The sequence below is a fragment of the Pristis pectinata genome, chromosome 19, assembly GCF_009764475.1.
Source record: "Pristis pectinata isolate sPriPec2 chromosome 19, sPriPec2.1.pri, whole genome shotgun sequence".
Taxonomy (NCBI): Eukaryota; Metazoa; Chordata; class Chondrichthyes; order Rhinopristiformes; family Pristidae; genus Pristis; species Pristis pectinata.
In genome coordinates this window covers 37,667,754-37,688,580 of record NC_067423.1, presented here as the reverse complement: position 1 = coordinate 37,688,580, position 20,827 = coordinate 37,667,754, and the positions used below count along the sequence as shown (strand labels likewise).

Genomic DNA, 20,827 nt, shown 5'->3' with positions numbered 1-20,827 from the left:
GCATGGCCAGATTCTGCTCCAACTCCATCTGCAAGTTTGCAGATGATACCACCATAGTGGGCTGTATCTCAAATAATGATGAGTTGGAGTACAGGAAGGCGAGAGAGAGAGCTTAGTGACATGGTGTCATGATAACAACCTTTCCCTCCATGTCAGCAAAACAAAAGACTGGTCACTTCCTTCAGGAAGGGGGGCAGTGCACATGCTGCTGTCTACATTAACGGTGTGGAGGTCAAGAGGGTTGAGACCTTCAAGTTCCTAGGATTGATCATCAATAATACTCTGTCCTGGTCCAACCACATAGGCGCCAAGGCCAAGAAAGCTCACCAGTGCCTGTACTTCCTCAGGAGGCTAAAGAATTTAGCATGTCACCATCAACCCTCACCAATTTTTATCGATGCACCATAGAAAGCATGCTATCTGGATGCATCACGGTGTGGTATGGCAAATGCTCCGCAAGTGACTGCAAGAAACTGCAGAGAGTTGTGGACTCAGCTCAGCACATCACAGAAACCAGCCTCCCCTCCATGGACTCTGTCTATACTTCTCACCACCTCGGTAAAGCAGCCAGCATGATCAAAGATCCCACCCACCCTGGACATTCTCTCTTCTCCCCTCTCCTATTGGGCAGAAGATACAAAAGCCTGAAAGCACGTACCACCAGGCTCAAGGACAGCTTCTATCCTTCTATTTTAAGACTATCGAACAGTTCCCTAGTATGATGAGATGGACTCTTGACCTCACAATCTACCTTGTTCCGACCTTGCACCTTATTGTCTAGCCGAACTGCACTTTCTCTGTAACTGTAACACTTTATTCTGCATTCTGTATTGTTTTACCTTGTACTACCTCAATGTACTGTGTAATGAATTGATCTGTATGAACGGTATGCAAGACCAGTTTTTCACTGTACTTTGGTACACTGTACCAATTCCAAAACAGTTTCCTATTTTAAGAGCTGACTAATTTGTATCTTGCTGTGACCAAATAAAGAATTCCCCACTGCATGGCTGCCATTAATCCATCTTCAAATGACTCAAGTGCACACTTAGAAGATAGCCCTTGCTACCCTAGATCCCATGTATAATAGTATGACCAGGAATAATTTTACCAGACTGTGTCAAATAAACTGATGATTGAAATGGACAAATCACAGGCGAGTGACTAAAAGAAAAATGAACAATTTTTGAGAGGCTCTGCTTCCCCTGTGTGAATTTGGATATCAAGGTTGAAGTGTGCTGTTCATAGTGGCTGTTAATTTTATCAGCCTCTGAATTCCTTCTCTGATCTGATACCTAGCTTAATGAGTGTACAATTGACTCTTGTGCAAAGACTTGGGGCAAAATTTGGACTGAGAATATCCATACCCATTGTCTTTATTCAATACTGAGAGGAAGGATAACTTCAACCAGCCCATAGCTAACATGACTCCTGTGACACAACACTGTGCACCTATCCAGGCTGTAAGGTCAATCCCCTGGAACACCCTGTTGGAAGGATTAGATGGAGAGGAAGTTGGTAGTGAATTTTTCTGTGTGCCCTGAGTATCTACACTGTCAAACACTGGCAATAAAATAACTAGTGTTTTGACAATGTAGGTATCCAGGGCACATAGAAAAATAACTAGTGTTTACTGTGCATGTTTATATAAAACACCAATGTGGCAAATGATGCTTCTGTTTTCTTTTGTTTGCAGGGATACTGCCCATTTAGTCAAGGAGAAATTTGGAAAGCGACTTTATGAAGCATTGTTAAAGTAAGTTACACAGGTCCTTCATAATAATACAATGGAAAACGGATGTGCTCATTCGCTACTTTAAGTTTTTAAAAGTGACAGGTCATAGAACTAAACAGCATGGAAACAGGCCCTTTGGTCCAACTTGTCCATCCCCGATCAAGTTGCCTAACTGAGCTAGTTCCATTTGCCTGTTTGAATCTGCTTGAGATGAAACTCCCCTTGGACATGAAATAAAGCAGAGTGTATCTGTGTAGGTGGTACTGGGCTATTTTACACGAACTCAAACTGTCTGAGTACCTTTACTTGCAGTCTGTGCCATCATCAGACTTGCACTAGCATCAGGAAAACACAGATTTGTTTGCATTAACCGATGGGTACGTATGAGTTTCTGTGGTAAACATTCAGCTTCTGCAGCCCAGGTTCTGACCTCTGGGTGCTGTCTGTGTGGAGTTTAGACATTCTTTCTGTAACTGCGTGGGGTTCCCCCGGGTGCTCAGGTCTCCTCCCATATCCCAAACCTGTGCTGGTTGATAGGTTAATCTACTTCCGCCTTCCTACACTTCCTCTAGTGTAGGAAGGCGGAAGTAGAATCCGAGGGGATGTTAATGGGTATATGAGAGACAATACAGGGAAATAAGTGGGAATTAATGGGATTGTTCTGAGAGTCAGCATAAGTTCAGTGGACCAACTGGCCTCCAACTCTGTCATAAGAAAATATGAGAAATAACAGCAAATATGGTTCCAGCGACCCAGGGTCAATTCCCGCCACTGTATGTAAGGAGTTTGTACGTTCTCCCCGTGTCTGCGTGGGTTTCCTCCGGGTGCTCCAGTTTCCTCCCACATTCCAAAGACATACGGGTTAGGAAGTTGTGGGCATGCTATGTTGGCACCGGAAGCGTGCCGACACTTGTGGGCTGCCCCCAGAACACTCTACGCAAAAGATGCATTTCACTGTGTATTTCGATGTACGTGACTAATAAAGACATCTTATCTTATATGACACCTTTATCAAAGCTTGCTAGGAGTCCCATCATACAAAACTTGATATGGAGCCATATAATGAGATACTAGATCAGGTGATTAAAAGCTTGGTAAAAGCAGTAGATTCCAAGGAACATCCCTAACATACGGAGAAGCAAAGAAGTTCAGGGATGGAGCACCTTTTCACAAGGCCCTTAACAGCTGAAGATAATGGTGGTGCAGTGGCTTGTATGACGGGGACTTGGTGTGAGTTAGGACAGGAACAGCAGAGTTCTGGTTGACTTGCTTACAAAGAACAATAGGAAATGAGGGAGGGTGTCCAAGAGTGTCGTGAAATGCTCCCATCTGGAGGCAGCAAAGGAATGGGTGTAGGTCTTAACTGCAGGTTAGTTGAAGTGGGTAGAGACAAGTGGTGAACTTGGGTAGAATGGATACTCTTGCTGATGGCGCAAATGGTGTGATCTGAAGCTTGTGTCTGGGTATGACACCAAGACTGCAAGCAATCAGATCTGGGTTTGGCTAGCTGCCGGGGAGTGGAATAATGTTTGTGACAGAAGAAAGAAGCATCAATCTTCCTGGTACTTAGAGGAAATCTGTGGTGCTGAATGTTGGACAGACAATCTGAGCATTTTGAAATGGTGACAGACTCGAGCTGCTTCGTCTCTGTACATGTGGAAGCTGATGTTGTGTTTCGGATGACGCTGCTAAGGGTGCTGTCTGATTTAAAATAGGAAGAGGCCAAAGGAGGACTCCTGAGTAACACAGGAAGCAAAGGTGGGGGGGGGGGGGGGGGGGGGGGGGGGGGCAGAGAAGTCCTCGCAATCTCTAGCCAAGAGGGGAAAAGAAAAGATGTAGTTAAGCAGATCAGTGGTAGAAATTCAGCTATAATATACATTTATTTGTTTATGAAGACTATATTCTGGAATGTTCCTATAAAATTCATAAATGTAGTCCACTATTAAGAGGCACTTTAATAGCTTGCAAACAAAAATTACTTCTATTCGCACAGTGTCTTTTTTTAATGTAGCAAAATGTCCCAAAGTTCGCTTCACAGCAGCCACATTACAGGAAGGTAACCAGAAGCTTTGATAACAAGATGGGTTTTATGCATTCTCTTAAATCTGGAAATGGAAGCAGAGACAATAGGACATAGACGGGGAAATTCAGAGCCAGGCAGCTACAGGGACAGTCACCAGTGTTAGACTGGTGAAAACTGGAGATGAGCTTGGAGCCTGGAATTAGATGAGTGGAGGTATCTTGGAAGGTTATAGGACCAGAAGAAATCAATGATGGAGAGGTGTGAGCTGAGGAAGAATGGTGATGAGGGATGAGGAAGGACTTCAGAGTGTGACTGAGAATTTTATAACCAGTGGGGGTGGGGCAGGGGAGGGGTGGTGTTGCTTGACTAGGAGTCATTTTGGGTCCGAAATCACCAGTGTGCTGGGTGAACAGGGAATGGTGTGAGATAGCCAAAACTCTGCTGTTCATTTCTGGTTTCAGGGAGACTAAATTAAAATGAATTGGCATTGGGTAGACTCAGCCTAATTTACACCAGCCTTAACAAAATTGCTTTCATCTATCCCATTAATATCATGCCTATGCTGTGTGTTTACAGAGGGGAAACTCCAGATATGACCAAGTTCCTCGATCGTGATGACTTGACCGTAATGAAAAGAGCCATTTATGCAACACAGGTACACCTGGGAATGAAATCATTGTTTCAGCAGGGTAGAGATTGAAAATTGTATTTTCCCATGGTTGGGAAAGAAATTGTATAAATCCATGTAAACTGTATAAAAGTTTTTCTAATTCTGAAATTCCTTGATTTTTACCTTCTGATTGAATCCTCTCTGGAGAGGATAGGTGAAGGTTTGTCCGTAACTTGATGCCCAAGGATTTCCATTGCAATGACATTGCTGAATTGAAAGTTCATGTATTTCTTTTTTTAATGTTTAGTATATTAACATCTTGGGTGGTTTTTGAATATTGTTGACACTGGACTTGGCAGTGGGTACCTTTTGGATGTGATTTGGGCCAGGATTTCAAACAATCAATATTCTTGCATATTTTAGGGAGTTATTTAATTTTGATGTGCTCACAACCTCCTGATTTTTAAATCTGATTAGAGGAAGCTCTCCCATTCCCTCAAAGCTATTCTCCCATTTTGTTAGATCATGGCTTCTCTGGCACTCAGACCCTTCTACCCATCTTGATCGCTATCCCTGTCATACCCTTACTGAGCCCTGCTTAAGCTCCAACTGTACTGGGGGAGAATTTTCCAAAAAAAGAAGCAAGTACAACGTGTAAACTGTTCTGCCGTACTTTCATCTTAAGCTAGTTTAAAATCTTCGAATACCTTTCCATTTTCAATATAGAAGGGTTGTCTTGCTATTTAAATCAATTTATTGGATGATACCATGGACTTGCGCCTTTACCAATGAGTCGATTCTATTCATCGCATTGATTCTGGTGAACGTAAAGCATGGTTTACCATTAGTTTTATTTCATAAGGTTTTACCATGATACTTTACAACTTATTGCTATAACTGCAGCTACTGATTAGAACAACTTCTTTCCCGACTACAGCGTCACACCTTACCTCCAGTGACCACCCACAACATGCTTGATGATGACAAGGACCCCATCCTCAGCACCATCAGACGAATTGGACTATTCAACAACCGGGCTGACAGGGTCAAGGTACGTACTTAACCTGCTCTCCATGGGTGAGAATGCATTGGCTACAGCCCCAGATTGGTTGCCCATCTACCTCTCCTTGTACATTCTTCTGCTGTCTGATATCAGTGTGTTCAGAATGCATTGGCATTAAACAGTTGTTTAAAAAAACAAAAATAGACTGCATAGTTTTAGGGTGAGAGGGAAAAGATTTTTCAGGGACCTGAGAGGCAACTCCTTCACACACAGGGTGGTGCGTATGTGGAATGAGCTGCCAAGGGAAGTGGTTGAGGCAGGTACAATAACAACACTTACATTTGGACAGATACGTGGATAGGAAAGGTTTGGCGGGATGGGGACAAATGGGACTAGTTTAGATGGGCATTTTGGTTGGCATGGATGAGTTGGGCCGAAGGGCCCATCTCCATGCTGTATTACTCTTTGACTCTTATTACCTGCAAGTATAAGATATGCTGTTTTCTCTGTAAAGCTAAAGTTTTGCAATATCTGGATCTTTACCCTTTTGGAAAGGGTGAATTACTTCTCAATGTATTACTGAAGTCATTTTGTTTTAATTGAAGATCTAATCCCATAACATTGATCTACACAGCCCATCATTGCTTTATGCATCATGTGGAAATGAACATTATCCCCATTAAGGCAATTTTATGTTCTTAGCATTACTGATTGGGGCAGGAATCACTAGAGCAGATCGGATATAACTGCAGCGTGCAGTGGAATAAAAACTGGTCTGCAAAGTGCCTAATGAGGTGGAGGAGATAAATTTCAAAAGCTGAAATCAAAACTAAACCAAGCTGAATTGCATCTTAATGAGGTGAAATGTGGATATTGTTTAGACTGGTAATTATTGTAATGAAAATAAACTCTTGCTTTAATGAGTACAGATGGCTGAAGAGTTGGCTTTTCCCCTAACTAATACGGTTCTGCACGGCAGGTGCAATTAAATACCGTGATCTATCATTCAGAATTTGGTGACGCATTAGTGGATGGAAAGTTGAGGTATTGATTGCGTTCCCAAAGAGATTTGAGTTGTGTAACATTTCTGCAAAGATGAAACAATTTCTTGTAACTGTACATTAGTAAAATGCAATGAGCTTGACATTTCGTTATTATTTAACTCTTTAACTATTGCATTGTCTATTATTTAATGATTTTCTGAAACATCATTATAACTCAGTCATTACAACTGAGTCATTCATTTCTCCTGCTTGGTATCATTAATCACTACCATGTTTCACCTAAGAGATTAATTAAGGGTGCAGTTACTCCATAGCTGTCAATCTCTGATCATCCATAATTATGTCTATATTTGTCAACCTAACTCTACAACCAATGGTGGACAGAAATTTTGGCCCAATTCTTGCTGATGTGGTCCCACTGTCTCTGCATTCCACCTGTACTTTCCTCTTCCCGAAACTTGCCTCAGTTGGATTCAAATGTCCAGTCTTTCTTCCCCAGATGTTCGCCTGCAGCTTAGTTGAATAACTATCAAGTTCTGGGCTTCTCTGAACTTGCTGTATCCAGAACTGGGAAAGGCCTGCAGTTTTGTGGGCTTTGTTGGGTTGCTGTCTCACCTGGGCACTATCCTGACCTTTGGTGTCTGTGTGGAGTTCACAAGTTCTCTCCATGATCATGTGGGTTTCCTGCCACATTCCAAAGCTTGGAGGGGACCAGTTGGCTGCTGTAAATTGCACCCTGATGCAGGTTAATAGCAAATAAAATAAACAGGGAGTGGATGGGCATGTATGAGAGAGACGTTGTTACAGGGTACAGGGCAATAAGGAGGTGGTGGATAGGTATAACTTGCTCCTATCAGAGCTTGTGTAGATCAGATGGGCAGAATGAATTCCTTCTGTCCCATTACACTAGCATGATCCAGACCTGTGTCCAACTCCCAACAATTTCCAGTTCAGCCTCCTGGTTAATCAATTGGAATTGAAAATTGTCGATACTGGGGAGGAGAATAACTGTTTCCAAGTGAAGTTCTGAATTAGTTTCTGCACTCGTACACTAACCATGTGACACAAGGTGTTGACATATGTGCACCAACTGTTGTTGGCCAACAGTAGTTTGATGATGCTACCCTTCCGTGGTTTGGAATGCAAGGTCCCAGCAGGGGCTTTGTGCAAGGACGCTCACCTGCCAGTTAAGTTTTAACCCGGACCCTAACTCCAAACCTAATCTGAGCTTGAAGTACAGAAGTTGAAATACAGAAACTGGCCATTGTCTAAGGTCAATGATGTTTGTCCGGTCTGATGCAACTGCAGTGTACAGTGGTATGAAAACAGCAAATGGGCAAATACCCCTATTCGTGTTTGCCCACTGTTCCCGTGCTGCTTTATACATTTGTGCTTCATCAGTTTATCCAATCTAGTCTTAAGTATGCAGTGAATTCAACAGCCATGCATTCTTGGATGTGGAGTAATTTCTTTTGCCTCCTCATCCAAAGTTCCTACATCAATCGTGTATCAGTCGCTCCTCATTCAGTTACTGCAGTAATCAACCCTGAGAGGGCTGGAGCAGGACGTCACTCACTGTTTCACACCTAGTCTGGTGTGGTTTTACCACTGAGGTTGTATATCAATGCATTCACAAGCAAAATGCCATTCAGAGCTGCTCCCAGAAATTCTTTCTGAATAGCAATATCACTTGTTTGTCAATACATTTGTTGTTGATGTGTTTAAAATCTTTTTATTTTCTAGATTGTTTTTCATCCTGAGTTTCTATCATCCACCAGTCCACTTTTGCCTATGGACTATGAAGAGTTCGTCCGAGGCTGTCATCTTGGAGTATTCCCGTCCTACTATGAGCCTTGGGGATATACTCCTGGTATGTGTCATCAGTTCCATAACTAATCTCACTTCCAAAAAGATTGAAAAAGTTTGTATGTGTAGTGTCGGGGGAAGATCTTAAATAGTTCACTGGAAGAAGGTATGAGAGGGAGAGAGAACTTGTGTTTATGATCTTGAATTGACCAAAAATATTCAATGGCTGTGGAAATAATCTGGAAGCGTGGTCACTATTATATTATAGGAAAAGTGCAAAATTAGTTAAAATACAAATCCAACAAGAACACTGGACAGAGTATAGTGGTTCAGAGGAAGGAAAATGAAGCAAGAACTAGAATTCGGGATTGTCTTGGATGTCCTTGGGCTGGAGATAAGTGTTTGAAGCTCACCTGCTATTTTTGTTCCAAAGTATAGGAGGTGTTTTATACCCTTCCTCTAAACTGTCTACTTCATTTGGGTGAAGGTGCATGAAGCACGAAATAAAAACAAAGTGCTGGAAATAGTCTGACTGTCAGCAAGCCATCTCTCAGACCCTTTCCCTCCAACCTGAAATGCCAACTTTGTTTCTCTCTCCACGGACACTGCCTGACCTTCTGAGTGTTTCCGGCATGTTTCTGATTTTATTTCAGATTTTCAGCATGTGCATTTTTGATCATCATTTATTGCATGATCTGACCAGTTATTCCTCTGAACTCTGTTGTCCTATTTACTACACAGGACCCCATTTTTTTTGTATTGCAGGTTCCCAACTGATGTCCCTTCCTTCTAGTAGTTCAGTTGTACATGTAAAGTTCCCACAGAATTATTAAAAATAGAACAGGGAGCTTTCCTTGTCACCCGGCAATCCCCCACCACACTTCCTTCCCATCACTGAACCTGGTATCGTGAACATGTGCTCATCCATTTCCTCATTATTGTCCAGGAAAGGAAGCTGATCATGAAGCAGTGGTGAGCTAAAAGGGGCAATAAGCCATCATAGGAAATTAATCCTCAGCAATCACTTCACTGTCTTTTCATGTGTAACTCACTATTGTGCAACAGTTAGTAAAAGATGAAAGTTAACTTGCATAAGATGATATTCACAACTTGGCTATTTGCATTTGCAGCTGAGTGCACAGTGATGGGAATTCCCAGTGTGACTACCAACCTCTCTGGCTTTGGTTGTTTTATGCAGGAACATGTGGCAGACCCAACAGCTTATGGTAAGTCCTTGTACATCAAATGCTGCACCATAGGATGATACACATTTAGTTCTGAGGGTTTTTTTGTTTCCTTTAACTTCCGTGTTCTCACTGCGTCCAGGGATTTATATCGTCGATCGGAGATTCCGATCTCTCGAGGAGTCATGCAATCAGTTGACACAGTTCATGTTCGGGTTCTGCAAGCAGTCACGTCGCCAGAGAATTATCCAAAGGAATCGGACAGAAAGGCTTTCAGAACTTCTGGACTGGAGATACCTGGCCAGGGTAAGTATAAGCAGCTGACACCATGTACATTTAGGAAGAGTAAATGTACATGGGGAGGAGTTTGGATGTGGTGAGGGTCTGGTGTTTTGTATTTCCAGTTTCCTGGCTTGCAACAAAGCATGTTAGCTGAAGATCTGACGCTATGGAACTGGTGTGGCTTTGAGACCTGATGCCTATGGAACTGGTGTGGCTTTGAGATTAGTGAAGCTGAGATTCCAGTAGATTGAAGTATCTGAAAGTCTATTAAACCACTTGATCATGGGAGACAGAAAGATTTCTGATGGACTGTAAGCAAGCAAATTCCCATGCTCAGTAAGGATCCCAGAGCCATTCCCAACAACTGCAGACATAGTAGGCTTGCCATTAGGGATTCGTAACCAGATATAGAACAGAGAAGTAAATGTCTGAAAATAACCACACAAAGAGCAGATTTAGAAAAGGTGGATCTTATCTGATCAACCTCAACTTTCTGCAGAAGGTGACACCCCTGCTTAGTGAATAAATGGACATGTCTTGTTATAGATGATGCGCAAGGGCTTTCAAAATTCCCTTGGTAAGATATTGTAGTCTCCTTTACCAAGTAAGGTTAGTGTCTAGAGTAATAAAGTATGTATGTAACACAAAATAGGAAGCATAAGGAGATTTAGTGGATGGAGTTGAGCTGGAAGTGAAGAATGTTTTATGGGTTGACAACTTATTCCTGAAATATAGTTGGTTAATTGTGATTGTGGTAACCTTGCCAGAAAAAAAATCTAAATTCTCAATGGAATTTAGAGGCTTAGCTTAATTCATGAAAGTTTATGCTTCTGTGAATTGATCAGTGGCAAATCAGGTTCGGTATAAGTTACTGCACATTGAGAATGAAGAAAAAAAAGCACATGGACTCCATGGCTGTAAGAGCATATTGTAGAAAGGTTTAAAGGTTTAGGTCGACTCTTGGTGTCAAAACTACATGAGGTGGCAGTTTTACATAATTCAGTTTTATTTCCCAAGGGATGCTAAAGCTGTTTGAAACCCCTTGTCAGGTCACACCTAGTATTGTTCCCATGTTCATGTCTCAGGAACAATGTGGAGACAGTGACTAAAACATTCTCCTGTGTCTGAGACTTGAAGACATTGAAAAGAATGTTGAATGAGGTAGCAGGATACTTATTTGTACAGAGAGAGAAAGCATCCTTTAAGAGAAGAAGATGTTGGCTTTAAATGACTCTGGGGGAATGAAGGGAAAGTTGTTGACTTTGGTTGTGCCTTTGAAGGTGAAATGCAGTAAAACAATAATCTAGCACCCTTGGGACTTTGGTAGTGCCAGACTTGAGATTTTTCTGGACTATTGGATTTACCATTAATATCCCACCACACTTTTACTTTTTTGTATGTTACACAGTAGTATAATGATTTTCCAGTGAACCTTGGTGAGTTTAAAGAGTGGGAAATATTTAAGCTACTGAGATCCTGGCCCCAGCTACAAACCTACCTAAATTCCCAATCCCAGGTATTCCAGATCCCAATCCTTGCTCCAGCTGCACTCCTGGCCCACAGTCCAGACCTTGAGCACTGGCTGCACCCTGCTTGCACTCCCAGCTCACATTCTGGACTAACGAGTGAGCCAGAAGCTGAACCATCAGGATTTCCCAACAATCATATTGCCAGATTATCAGAGTTTTGCTGTATGGCACTTTTCATGTATTATTCAAAAGTGGAGTGGAAATGAGTTTAATAAATTTAATTTCTGGACTGAAGAGACTACCTTGACAAATAGAAAGTAAGACAATTAACCAACCTGTTAAAATTTAGTAAACATAAATTTGCCTCCAACTTAAAATGGACATCAGGCATTTTCAAAACTGAATAAAATTAATATCCTTATGGTTATTTTGCAAGAGGGTTATTGCAAATTTTTTTGCAGTATGTTATTTTGCATTCATCCAAATCCTGGACCTGTAGCTCAATCTGAAAACTTGACACATACAGGATCTGCAGTGTTGGGTTCTATGACCTTCATTGCATTCTCTAGCAGTGAATGATACTTTTCAATTTTTTTCACCTTCAGTACTACATGCATGCCCGCCATCTTGCGCTGTGTAAAGCCTTCCCAGAAAAGTTCCAGATGGAGCCAGTTGCGCCACCATTGGTAAGTCTGTCTGTGTTGCAGATTGATTTGACTTCTGTTAAGGCAGGCTTACAAAAACTGTATGCCACAAATGCATGTCTTTTTCTTAGGGTGTAACATTACGGACTAATCTTTTTTGTTTCACGCCAGACTGAAGGTTTCAGATATCCCAGACCAGCCTCTGTGCCCCCGTCCCCTTCTGTGTCATTGCATTCAAGCCCGCACCAGAGTGACGATGAGGAGAATGATGATGAGCGGTACGATGAGGAGGAAGAGGCAGAAAAGGATCGAAGGAACATTAAAGCACCCATTGGGAAGAACCAATCAGACGCAGAGTACCAAAACTGAGTAGATGGCTAACTTTACCCTTTGAAACATTGTTTACAATACTTTGACAATGGGAAGGTAGAAATGCGAGAGCTGGCAAATTAAAACCATGTAGTCTGGTTATACTGTGTCCTGTGACTATATATTGTCACATTCTCAACTATATCAAGACCAGAAATTTGTTTTACGAAGAAGTCGTGTGCAAATACATATAGTAAACTTTTGAAATTCTTACAGTAATAAAGGAAAAGATGTGCCTTTTCTCTTTCCTACTGTGTTATATCAAAATAGTGCTGAAAGGATTGCACGCTTTCTTGCTGTATATCTGGTTACTCCATCTACCTTTCCAATTCAACAGAAGTTAATTCCAGTAATAAATTTCCACATAAGGAAATAATAATGCACACTCAAAGCCACCCCTTGATTCCATAACACATTTACACCATCTCTACAAATAGGTTGTTAGAATGTTATAATTATATTACGTCATATTTAGTCATTAGGAAATGTTTTCTGTAATCAATCTTTCAGAATGAAAGACATGATGGTTATCACCAAGTGCCTAATGCTTCAGAATCCGTGAATTGAAAGACCTACCAAGATTTGCCATCTGAACTGGTATTTCAGTTCAGGGGGCTGGAGCTTGTAGTAACCACTTTTGACATTCGCAGTACCAGTAAACAAAACCAGACTGTAATATTATGATTGATTGGATGCTAGTATTATTCATAGTGGTTGTTTTGGGTGGGAGTGATAGTGGGATGTACAGGTTGCCCCATTCACTGAGGACCACTTGCAGCACTTCTTTCACCACCAAATCATTTACCCCCATGTGAAACGGTGCACATTAATCATCCTATCCCCCATACCATAGAAGAAAATATATGAAGTGAGTTCCTTCACGAAAATGCAGCTGTTGCTATCCAGCTGAGAATTTATTCTGTAACTGGTGAATTTCAAACTGGTGAAATGTGTGGATTGTTGAGAAAATGCAAGGTATTCCTGTTGTATAAATTGCTTGTTTTCTTAAAACCAAGTATCTATTCACCCCACAAGTCAGATCTGTTCTATTAGTTCTTAGTTAGAATAGTTTCCACCTTTTCTGCATTTCTTTGCAACTCATGATTTTAGAATATTATTTTGTAGCTGTAATTATAATTTTGCCTTGAAGAATTGTATCCAATTTCAACCATATTTGAACCCTTGCCTCAAAGGTCAGTCAAACTGCAAGAACTGAGAAGCTTAGAACTAATTGGTGCTATCAATAGGGACTGAATATTGCAACTAATTAGCACATCACTCTTGCTTCTGGAATCAAAGTTTCAAACTAATCCAGACTGATAAGGTAAAAATTTTGCTTCATCCGACTGGAAGGTCTGATGAAATATGACTGTCACCACATTATCATGCCTACAAGGCAAGAAAATAATCTTTTAGTTTAACTCTTGTTGATACTAAACTGCCTATCTTGGAGCATGGAATAAATGTGGGAAATAGAAAATACCCCACTTTAATTATTCAATAGATTAAGATAGGTAATTTGATGTGAATTGCTTTAAGCAAAAGTGTTCAGTTTTGTTACAGTTCTCTCACTCCTGTAAGCACCATTGCAGAGAAATACTAAAAGGTGGTGGTATGTTTCCAAGCTAGATAATCCAGGAGTGATGCATTAGCTCCTGAATTATTTGTGTTGTTTTCCAAACCTTAGCAGCTGTGGCACAATACATCAGCATCATTAAGTCTCCACGCATAGCTTAACTGCAAAATTTTTTTTATAATAGTAGCATTCATTGCATATGCTGCTGAGCAACCTAAATTCCTATTTAGTTCATTGTTTGGATTTATATTGCAAAAGCCAAAAAAGCAGACAAAGATTTTCAGATTCTTGTGTATTGTCTCTAATATCTAATATCTCAAGCTCTGTTTATTTCTTCCTATTTTGGCATTATAGAGTTTCTAGAATATACTTGGCAAGGAGTTTGCCTCCTATAATGTGTGTAAATATATTTAAAAAATGATATAAGTTGATCTCACAACTAGCATCTATCAGTAGAGGATGGAAGAATTGTGCTCAGTCATGAGTTACGTGGGCAGATGTCTCCAGTACAATCCTGGCTCTAACTATGTTCAGTAGCCCCAGGTACCAATGGTAAAAGTTAGATTGTAAACTTGTTACTACTTTGAACAGTGCAAAGGGTAATAGAAGGTGTCCAGTGAGATAGTAATCAGTGGTACTTCTATCTGCCTGGTTTATCCCTGAATTAGACTGACTGCAAAAAAACCACAGGTGATGCAGTGGGAATGAGACTAATGTGGTGATAATGTATACAGACTGGTTTTAATAGGTGCTGTTCTATATTTGCAGCATTAATGATCCATTTTGCATCATGTAGAAGCAGTCACAATGACTGACTGCCAGTTTAATTTGTGAACACTATTAAAGTGTCTCCAATGCAATAGTTTAATCTCAATTAGCAGTTTTCATTTTAATTCTGGCTAGATGTGGTGAAGTTTGCATTGTTATTTTGCTGAACTCTAAATTTTGTTAGTTTTCATAATATTGACCTGAAAAGTCGTGACTGCAAATTAATGTTTTGGAATTCCTTGCCACTAGTTCTGAATCCAAATTTGCAGACTACATGTGAATCTCCTCTTAATTTCAAGCCATGGCACATCATACAATGTCCAATTTGCCCCTTGATATTATCTAAGTTTAATTTTGATTGTATTTTAAATGTTTGCTTACCTGGTCAGTGTAGCTCTTTGTTCCTGAGTGTAATTATGCTGCACTAGGACATTAGATAATGGTGCATTCTACTACTTAACACAGCACTACCAGCACAGAACATTATGATATTTCAGATAACTAGTTTGTTTTGATTGATACTAATGAGGTGTAATTGATAATCAGTTCAGTGTGCAATAAATATCATGAAATATTTAAGCTGTGAATGTATTATATATTTTAAAAATGTTTTCCCAATTTTGCCTATGATTTGGAGTATTTGGTTAACCTACTGTTGCTATTACTCAATTAAGAATTCCATTTTGGAGAGAAATATTCATGCAAAATCTGGGCTTACATTGCTAGTGCAATGGTTTTCAAGCCAGGGCATCAGTTTTTGGCTGGGTTGTGGGATGTTTTCCAAACTGTCTGGTTGTCTCCCTACTTTACATAAATGCTGGTGTGCAGGCCAGAGAACTTATTACTGGGGACTGTGGAGGAGAGCCATTTGGTTAAATGGGGTGCCCGAGGGGAGGAAAAAAATTGAAAGCCATGGCTCTCTTTCAGTAATGAGGAATGTGGCAATTTCAAAGGTGTCAGTTCCAGGTCCCATCTGCTCTTTCCAGACGAACATAAAAGATGGCTAATTTGAGGGCAGCAGTGCTCTCCCCTATATCCCGGTCACAGAACATTTAAAGAATTTGATCTGGTTATCTATCTCCTGAAAGACGGTCCCGCAAATTGCCTGCAGTGTTTTGCGATGGTGTCTACGCTTCAGTAATACTTAATCAGCTACTAAATGCTGTAGGATATGAAGTTGTGAAAGGCATAACTGAATGCAAGTCATCCTTTAAATGGAGGTCAAAAATCTAAGTTAAAGTGGACATTAATTATATAACTCTTGATTATATAATTTGTCAGTAAGTAAAATGCTCAAAAAGCCCAAAATTCTTTAAAGTTTTTTTAAATTTTTGTTATTACACTATATTGAAATGGCAGTCTGTGTGAATGTAATCAGAATTTCTTTATTATTACAAAGCCATGTTTCATATCTGGAACAGTTGATGTGGCTAATTTGAAATAGTATCAAAAATTGAGGGAGAACAATTTTTTTTCTGATTTTCTAGTTTACAGCTGTGTTTCCAATTTTAATAAACTATTGCGGAAAATGTCACTGAAAACCATGATACTTGGGCAGGAATAATTAGCATTCAAGAAGCTAATGGAGTTTTAATTCATAAAACAGTTCTACATTACAATGGATAATGCAAAAGATGTATATTAATTACCAATTACAATGTAATCAATAACTTACAAACATTCTTTTGTGTAACCATTGGTACAGAGTCTAATAGAACAGATGAAATTAATTTAATGGATTGATAAGGAAAACTGCAGGTCCAAGTATTTAGAAGAGTGATTTTCTCCAGTTTTGGTTCTCTTCCCAGAAATGCTACTGTTTAACTTTTCTTTTTCTTATCTGTAATTTCAAAAGAGTTACATGTAACAGGAAATAATCCATAGACATCTGTGTTTAATCAAAATTGGTAAAGTTGGGCTGCCAAGTCTGGTTGAATATATTGCTGGAGGCTTTAACACATGATTGCTTGCCCTTGTGCTCCCGCGATTGATGGCCTGATACACCCATCACCATGGTGCCTCCTCTCCACCATGCCAATTGGAAAATGAAGAGTTATTTGATTGCATGCTTTGTGACTCAAACAAGCTTCATCCCTCCTATTCATCACCCCTAGACCATTGTGGTTCCTATCCCTAAACCATCCCTAAATCTTGCTTGTATTTCTTCAAGGCACCATAGCCTTCCTAGAATGTGGCATCCAGAATTGGACACAGTACTCCAGCTGAAGGCAAACAAGTTTTGTTTTAAGGATTGGCATGTTTTATTTGTGTTTGTATTAGTAGTTATAAAGCCCAGACTCCAATATGCTTTATCAACCTTTCTTGCTACTTTGAGATTTGTGTACAAGCAGCTCTTTTACCACCTGTTCTTAAAATTATGCCATTTAGCATGCATCTTCTCATTCTTTGCAACAAAATGCATCATCACACACTTCTGTGCACTGAATTTTATCTGTTATGTCTGACCATTTTCTGATCTTGTGTCCTCTTGAAGTCATATTTATTGCTGGTTGCACAAGTTCAATAGTACTGTTAAACCCAAATTGCACAAGTAGTGGCAACCCCAGAACCTTAGAACTCGACTGTATACCTCACTCGAGTCTAATAAACAAACATTTTCTCGAGCTCTGCTATCTATCCTTCAATCAATTTTTGTATCCTTACTACCAATTCGTTTATTCCATGTGTTGCTAATAAGTCCAATATGTAGTCTTTATCATAAGGCTTTTGAACATTCATATACACAAGATTAACAGCATCGTCCTCATATACTACCTCATGATAAAGCTTAACTAAATTATTTAAAGACAATTAGCCTGCAAATCATCGGTGATTCTTCTTAATTAGCCTATGATTGTTAATTTTCTACCTATTTTATTTAAAGCTGTTTCCCTCCTATTAATTGGACCATAGTTGTGAGGATTTCATCCTACCCTTTTGTTTGAACAAGTGCTGATTCCTGGAATTTTTCAGCAACCTGGATACTAATAACTTACCAAACAGCAGATTACAGAAAACTAGGTAATAGCTTAAAGAATATTCATTTGCTTACTTTTAAACATTCATATTGTGCTATTTGTCATTCCACCTCTAGAGTCATAGAGAGATACAGCATGGAAAGAGACCCTTTGACCCATTGAGACTGTGCGAACCATCAACCACCCATTTACACTAATCCTACATCAGTCCCACTTTTTATTCGCTCCACATTCTGAACAACTCTTGCCCCCCACCCCAGTTTCTACCATTCACCTACACGCCACAAGCAATTCACAGTGGCCAATTAACCTACCAACCCACACACTTTTGGGATGTGGGAGGAAACCCATGCAGTCGCAGGGAGAATGTGCAGACTCCACACAGACAGCACTAGAGATCAGGATTGAACCCAGTTCACTGGAGCTGTGAGGCAGCAGCTCTGCTCGCTGTGCCTCGTTCTGTAGGCTTAAACTGCTCAGACTTGGCAGACAAAGATCATCAGGAGCAAATTAAAATTTGCACGTTCCTTTAACACTTTTGGTTATCCAAAATATTTAAAGATAATCAGTTATTTTTGAAGAGCATTCATTATTTTTCAGCTAATGTAGCAACTAATTTATACTCACCAAAAGCTCACAAGACACTGCATCATATTGGTGCTTGGTACTAGGAGAAGATGCCTGCTGTCCTAGGTGGTAGAGTGACATATCAATTTGCTGCCTCACTGCTCCAGCCACCCAGCATCAATCATGAATCTGTCTGTGTAGAGATTACACTTTCTCCCTGTGACCGTGTGAGTTTCCTCTGGATGCTCCAGTTTCCTCCCAGCATCCCAAAGATGGGTTGGTAGGTGAATTGGCTACTGTAAATTACCCTTAGTACAGATTAGTGACAAAAAGTTTGAAGGAGGTAGGAGGGGGTAGTGTTGATGGGCATGCAATGGAGAGAATAGGTTTCAGTGGCAAGTGAAATAAGCAGAGGGGGAATGAGAATGATGGGACTACTCCCTGAGAGCTGGCATAGATCCAGTGGGCTGAATAGCCTCCTTTGTGTTATTATAAGGTAAGATAAATTGTGCCTTGGGATCTTTAAACTCTATAGTTTTGACCCAGTTCCTGGATGTGGGAATGCACTGGTCAATGTGATGCCTTTTAGACCAAGACTTACAGAGTGGGAATTGTAGCAATGTAATAACACAAAGAAGACACTTTGGTACATTCGACTGCATCAGTTCCTAGTACAGCAATTCTATCAGTGTCAGACCACCACTCCTTCCACAAGGGATGCAAATTATCCAAGTTCAAGCCTAATTCCCTCTTGAAAACACTGATTGACTCCATTTCCACCAGCCAAATAGCAGGGAGTTCCAGATTATAACTGCTCTCAGAGTAAAAAAAAATTAAGTTTTCTCACCTCTCTGTATCTTTTTGCCAAATGTGCATCCTGTGGTCCTTGAACTAACTGCTAATTTAAACTGCTTCCCTCTATCCACCCTGACTTAACCAGCCGGGAACGTGTACAGTGCTAGAGTCATAGAGTCATACAGCATGGAAACAAGGCCCTTCGGCCCAACCGGTCCACACTGACTGCTGTAGATAGTGAGTTAGTCCCTTCTGCCCATATTTGGCCCATAGGCCTCTAAACCTCTCCTATCCATGTACTTATCTAGATGGCTTTTAAGTGTTGCTAATGTGCCTGCCTCAATCACTATTTCTGACAGCTCATTCCAAATAAGCTGTCTAGCACATCTCTTGTCAACTTTCTTTCCTGCAGGAAGATCTAGGATTAATGCCTATTTTAAGAATAACTATCAAGGGACCTTAACTACCAGTCTTATCACTATCAGACTTGGAAGGGGAAGAAATACCAGCAGATGTTTTCATAGCCTTGTGTTTGGGCTTAATAACTGCTGGAAAGTACATTGTGGATGTACAGCTGCATGTGTTGTTTTTCAGATGTCAGAATTATGCTCTGCAGTGAAACCTGAATTATCGGTGACTCCAACAACATTCACCTTCTTGGTGTTCAGGTCTAGCTTTTTCTCTCAGGGTAAGGGAGGGTTAAGGGAGATTTGTTGGCAGCTACAGAGCTATTTCTTGATATGATGTAGTGCAGTGGTTAGCGTATTACAGCGCCAGTGACCCGGGTTCAATTCTGGCTTCTGTCTGTAAGGAGTTTGTACGTTCTCCCCGTGTCTGCATGGGTTTCGTCTGGGTGCTCTGGTTTCCTCCCACATTCCAAAAACGTACAGGTTAGGAAGTTATGAGCATGCTATGTTGGTGCCGGGAGCATAGCGACACTTGCAGGCTGTCCCCAGAGCACTCTACGCAAAAGATGCATTTCACTGTGTGTTTTGATGTACATGTGACTAATAAAGATATGTGTGCGAAAAGTGCCAGAATATCGGAGTTATACAGTGCTGAGGTAATTCTAGTTCACACTGCTTTCTTTTTAAATGGAATTTAATAGCGGGTTCTTACAGCAGTTAATAAAATGAGATAAACTTGGATCAGAGATTCTAACTAGAGGAAACAGTATTTGTTGTGGTGCTAAATGAATTTTGGTTATGTCAAATCATGAGAAGTTAAGAGTATTGGAGAAATGGGTAATTTGTTTGCCTCCAACATGGTCTCCCACTTGAAGCAGCTGCAGGATGGAGACAGAGTTGGCACCCCATATGTCTTCTCCAACCTTTGCTATAGCTCCCATCCTGGATGTGGGATCAATAAATTATCCTGATCTTAGTTGGCTCAGACTTTGGTCTATGAAGTATCTCTATTAGAAAGTAAATCACGATTTTACATATCCAAAATTCATTTAGCACCACAACAAACACTGTTCCTCTAGTTTAGAATCTCTGATCCAAGTTTATCTCATTTTATTAACTGCTGTAAGAACCTGCTATTAAATTCCATTTAAAAAGAAAGCAGTGTGAACTAGAATTACCTCAGCGTGGTAAAACTCTGATATTCTGGCACTTTTTGATGAGGCTGGACAAATAAATTTTCCAGGTTATTGGATGCTGCTGCTATTAATACCAAACATTTTAATGTAACACAGTAATATAATGTGTTCCTGTGAACTCTGTGACTTTAAAGGGTTCAGGAAATATAAAAGCACTCTGGACCCAGGTTGCAGCCGCAAACCTACCCATGTTCCTGGCTCCAGGAATTCTGTTCTAATTTTCTTGTAAAAATTGTGTATAATTTATGTTGATGTTTTTCTTGTGAATGCTGCTTATCTGATGCTATGTGCCTGTGATGCTGCTGCAAGTAAGTTTTTCATTGCACCTGTGCACACATGTACTTATGCATATGACAATAAACTGCACTTTGACTTTGAGGCGTTCCCCTACCAACCCTGGTTTCGGCAGCA

General features: G+C 40.4%; 1 protein-coding gene across 1 annotated transcript in view; it reads left to right on the top strand.

Moving 5' to 3' along the window:
* gys2 (glycogen synthase 2) overlaps positions 1-15,569 on the top strand; it is a 45,633-nt gene extending 30,064 nt beyond the window's left edge. The window contains exons 9-16 of the mRNA XM_052033658.1: positions 1,697-1,756; positions 4,335-4,413; positions 5,306-5,419; positions 8,119-8,245; positions 9,312-9,407; positions 9,508-9,671; positions 11,722-11,802; positions 11,932-15,569. Of these exons, the coding sequence (XP_051889618.1) occupies positions 1,697-1,756; positions 4,335-4,413; positions 5,306-5,419; positions 8,119-8,245; positions 9,312-9,407; positions 9,508-9,671; positions 11,722-11,802; positions 11,932-12,129 (919 nt within the window). The 3' untranslated portion in view covers positions 12,130-15,569. The remainder of the gene's footprint in view (positions 1-1,696; positions 1,757-4,334; positions 4,414-5,305; positions 5,420-8,118; positions 8,246-9,311; positions 9,408-9,507; positions 9,672-11,721; positions 11,803-11,931) is intronic.
* Positions 15,570-20,827: the final 5,258 nt, after the last annotated feature.